The sequence below is a fragment of the Larimichthys crocea genome, unplaced genomic scaffold (assembly GCF_000972845.2).
Source record: "Larimichthys crocea isolate SSNF unplaced genomic scaffold, L_crocea_2.0 scaffold83, whole genome shotgun sequence".
NCBI classification, from domain to species: Eukaryota; Metazoa; Chordata; class Actinopteri; family Sciaenidae; genus Larimichthys; species Larimichthys crocea.
Genome location: NW_020860930.1, coordinates 1,028,403 through 1,031,672, shown reverse-complemented (window position 1 = coordinate 1,031,672; position 3,270 = coordinate 1,028,403). Strand labels below are relative to the sequence as shown.

Sequence of the window (3,270 nt, the reverse complement as noted above, 5' to 3'; positions counted from 1 at the left end):
CGCAGACTGTCTAAAACCTGGAAGTAGTCTCCGTGACGTCCCCGCAGACTGTCTAAAACCTGGACGTAGTCTCTGTGACGTCCTCGCAGACTGTCTAAAACCTGGACGTAGTCTCTGTGACGTCCACGCAGACTGTCTAAAACCTGGACGTAGTCTCTGTGACGTCCCCGCAGACTGTCTAAAACATGGACGTAGTAATCAGATTACTTCAGTAAGTTCAATTCAGTCTTATCGGTCTCAGACCTGTCTTCAGTTTTCTCCGCTGTGCGTAAAAACCAGAAACTCGCGCGCGTAAAGTCTCCATAAACACCGTGCCCGGTGCTCGGTGCTCACTTACCGGTGTAGTACCCGTACGGGGACTCGGAGGCTCCGTCCTGCAGACTCTCCAGGATCTCGCCCTTCCCCACGTCGCTGTCTCCGACCAGCAGGAACTTCAGCAGGAAGTCGTACGCGCGCGCCGGGCTGCTCCTGTGGCTCATCCTCGCGCCAGATGACAGCTGCTGTGTCCCATCATCACCTGCTGAGAGCCAGCGGCACCGAGCCTGGACCCCAGAACCGGTGCTCCAGCAGTGAAGTCGGTCACGGTCCACGGCGGAGCTCAGCGCATCCTCTGTGCTGTCCGCGCGCACAGGACGCGCCGCGCTTTTACGCACGGAGGTAAAGATCCGGTTCAGCTCGGCTCATGGACCCGAACTCTCCGTCCTCCCACCGGGTGGGGGGGGTCAGTCCTGTGAGTTGCTATGACAACCTGGAGCCCGGACCTGACGCTGCAAACGAGTGACGTCAAGCAGCACGGGGAGAGATGAAGGCGCTACTTCCTGCCTGGGCCTACAAAATAAAAGCCTGATTGTTGCATTTTTTTGGTTGAAGTTTTTTAACTAAATGAAGAAAAGATTGAAACACAGATCAGACTCAAACAAACAACAAAAGTTCTTCATTGATTCATCTTTATAGAAACTTTTATTTCACATTAATCGTCTTCACTAAACGCTGAAGGTGCAGCGAGGAGGCTGCAATCACCAACTCCACCTGCAGACGTCCGGACGCGAGTCCTGATCCGGTCTGACTTCAGTTTTACCCTCATTAAAAATAATAATCATTTTCTTCTTCAGGAGCAGCTGATGTTTATGAATATTAATATAATTTAAATATTAAACTCTGCAGCTCGCTGTGCGGCGACCCCCAGCGGACGCCGCTAACATCACGTGGAAAACGTAAAAAAACTACAACTAACAGATCGGGATCAGACGCCACAGCCAATCACAGCAGAATTGTGTCACGCCCCCATCAGCCCCCTGAACCAATCAGAACAGACTTTAAACTTTGCTCGCTCTGAGCAGGTCGAGCGTCTGATTGGCTGCAAACAAAACAGACGGCATCCAATCAGACGATGAGTTTACAGCACAGCTGATCCATGATGCCATGCTGTGACACTTTAAATTAAAATCTGACTTATGAATATTTAAATTTGTTTGAATATTTAATGAGGTTCAGTCTGTGATGAGTTCATACTTCGCTCTGACAGAGTCTCTGATGTCTCTGGTGATGAACCCACAAACCGGTCCCTGGTTCCGGTCCCTGGCCTCGCTGTGGACCCGTCAGTTGTAGCTGTACCCGGGCAGGGGAAGGTTCTGACCCTCCTTGGCCTCGAAGAAGGTGTAGGACAGAGTGATGGTGTCCACTCGGGCCATCCGCGGGTCCTCGTCGAACTCCGGGTCGATGTAGAAGAAGACGGGCATGTCGACCTCCTCGTGCGGGTTCAGGCGCTGCTCCTCGAAGCAGAAACACTGCGAAGAGACGGAGACACCGTCAGGTTTCACGTCACAGAACACGGCCGGACCGGACTCTCAGGACCGCCACGTCTACCTGGATCTTGTTGAAGTACTGGCCCGCCTCAAAGGGAACCACATTGTAGGTGGAGATGCCGATGATCGGTTTGTCTGTCGGGTTCTTCGCTCTGTAGAACGCCAGTGCCGTCTCACCTGGAACCACCTGCACGACAAACACAGATCATGAAACAGAACCAGGACCAGAACCAGACCGGGTCCAGTGAGCGTGCTCTTACAAAGATCTCTGTCTGCTGAGGTTTGAAGTTCCACTGCATGCTGGCGTGTCGGTCGGCGTTGAACGTGATCTTGATGATGCGTTCCTTCACCGGCGTCATCGTCTCCACCTGATCCACGTCGTGTCCGGCCACCGCCGTGCCGCCGAGCCCCGACGCCTGAAGACAGACAGACAGACAGACAGACAGACAGATAAACAGGCAGGCAGACAGACAGACAGACAGACAGACAGACAGACAGACAGACAGACAGATAAACAGACAGACAGACAGACAGACAGATAAACAGATAAACAGACAGATAAACAGACAGATAGACAGACAGACAGACAGACAGACAGACAGACAGACAGGCAGACAGACAGACAGGCAGACGTCATCCAGCAGGCCGTAGCTTAGAAACCTTGACAGGAACAGGAAGTGCCCGTCTCACCTGGCAGTACAGCCTGTAGAGTGGCACGGCGGCGTACGACAGACCGATCATCCCCACGCCAGCGGCGGCGATGTACGTCAGCACTGTCTTGTTCCTCGTGCTCCACTCATCCCGCTGCTGCTCGCTCTTGGACTTCCTGTTCCGGCTCTGGGCGTGGAGGCGTGGAGGCAGGCGGCGCCGCAGGAAGTCGTGCTGGGCCTGGTGGTGCAGCAGCCTCCTCGGGTCGTGCTGGGCCTGGTGGTGCAGCAGCCTCCTCGGGTCGTGCTGGGCCTGGTGGTGCAGCAGCCTCCTCGGGGCGGCGCGGCAGGAGGCGGCCTGACGGAGCAGGAGGGGCAGCAGCATGACGGGGCACCTCACCTGAGGCTGGGTCCGCACCTGGACGGAGGGGCAACACCTGTACACTGTGACGTCTCGCTGTCACGTGACCTGTCTGTCACAACATCAAACACTTTGAACTGACCGAGTCTGCGCGCGCAGCTCTGACCTCCACAGGACGTTAGCTCAGCGCGGCTAACATGCTAACAGAGCCACTTCCGCTAAACTTTGACTAATTCTGTAAACAAACGTTAAAATGCGGGATACCTACGTCACGCAGCTCCGCGGTCACACTGCGGGACACTCACGCATCAGCAACAACCTGTGCAACGCTCAACGACCTCCCCCCGGAAACGCAAACATAAAGGTTCCGCACTCAGTCTTCTTCTTTTTGTTTTGGCGGGATAAAGTGCAACACCGCCCCTGGTGTGTTGGAGTCAGTCACGGATATATATATATA

General features: G+C 54.6%; 3 protein-coding genes across 12 annotated transcripts in view; 1 reads left to right on the top strand and 2 right to left on the bottom strand.

Annotated features, from left to right (window-relative positions):
* The window catches only part of rab40b (RAB40B, member RAS oncogene family), a 6,096-nt gene extending 5,224 nt beyond the window's left edge, over positions 1-872 (bottom strand). Inside the window, exon 1 of the mRNA XM_010755360.3 lies at positions 338-872. Within this exon, the coding sequence (XP_010753662.2) occupies positions 338-479 (142 nt within the window). The 5' untranslated portion in view covers positions 480-872. The remainder of the gene's footprint in view (positions 1-337) is intronic.
* A 69-nt stretch (positions 873-941) lies between these two features.
* cox11 (cytochrome c oxidase assembly homolog 11 (yeast)) lies at positions 942-3,189 on the bottom strand. 10 transcript variants are annotated; one of them, XM_010755359.3, is made up of 5 exons: positions 3,082-3,189; positions 2,496-2,870; positions 2,066-2,221; positions 1,867-1,992; positions 942-1,787 (listed from the first exon to the last, which is right to left on the bottom strand). In XM_010755359.3, exons 2-5 carry the CDS (start codon positions 2,835-2,837, stop codon positions 1,599-1,601), a joined length of 813 nt encoding a protein of 270 aa, XP_010753661.2. In that variant the 5' UTR covers positions 2,838-2,870; positions 3,082-3,189; the 3' UTR covers positions 942-1,598. The 10 variants fall into 10 exon arrangements, with proteins under 10 accessions (XP_010753661.2, XP_019124510.1, XP_010753660.2 ...); XM_019268965.2 differs by having other exon boundaries at positions 2,496-2,925; positions 3,078-3,185; XM_010755358.3 differs by having other exon boundaries at positions 2,496-2,889; positions 3,078-3,183.
* The window catches only part of LOC104928297 (chromobox protein homolog 2), a 6,700-nt gene continuing 6,474 nt past the window's right edge, over positions 3,045-3,270 (top strand). The window contains exon 1 of the mRNA XM_027277103.1: positions 3,045-3,177. Within this exon, the coding sequence (XP_027132904.1) occupies positions 3,067-3,177 (111 nt within the window). The 5' untranslated portion in view covers positions 3,045-3,066. The remainder of the gene's footprint in view (positions 3,178-3,270) is intronic.

Excerpts from the sequence above, each read along its gene's own strand:
- cox11 (XM_010755359.3), bottom strand. The coding sequence starts at position 2,837 with ATGCTGCTGCCCCTCCTGCTCCGTCAGGCCGCCTCCTGCCGCGCCGCC. Across the intron at positions 1,993-2,065 it reads CTCAGCAGACAGAGATCTTT|GTGGTTCCAGGTGAGACGGC; the intron begins GTAAGAGCACGC and ends TTTGTCGTGCAG. Across the intron at positions 1,788-1,866 it reads AGTACTTCAACAAGATCCAG|TGTTTCTGCTTCGAGGAGCA; the intron begins GTAGACGTGGCG and ends GTCTCTTCGCAG.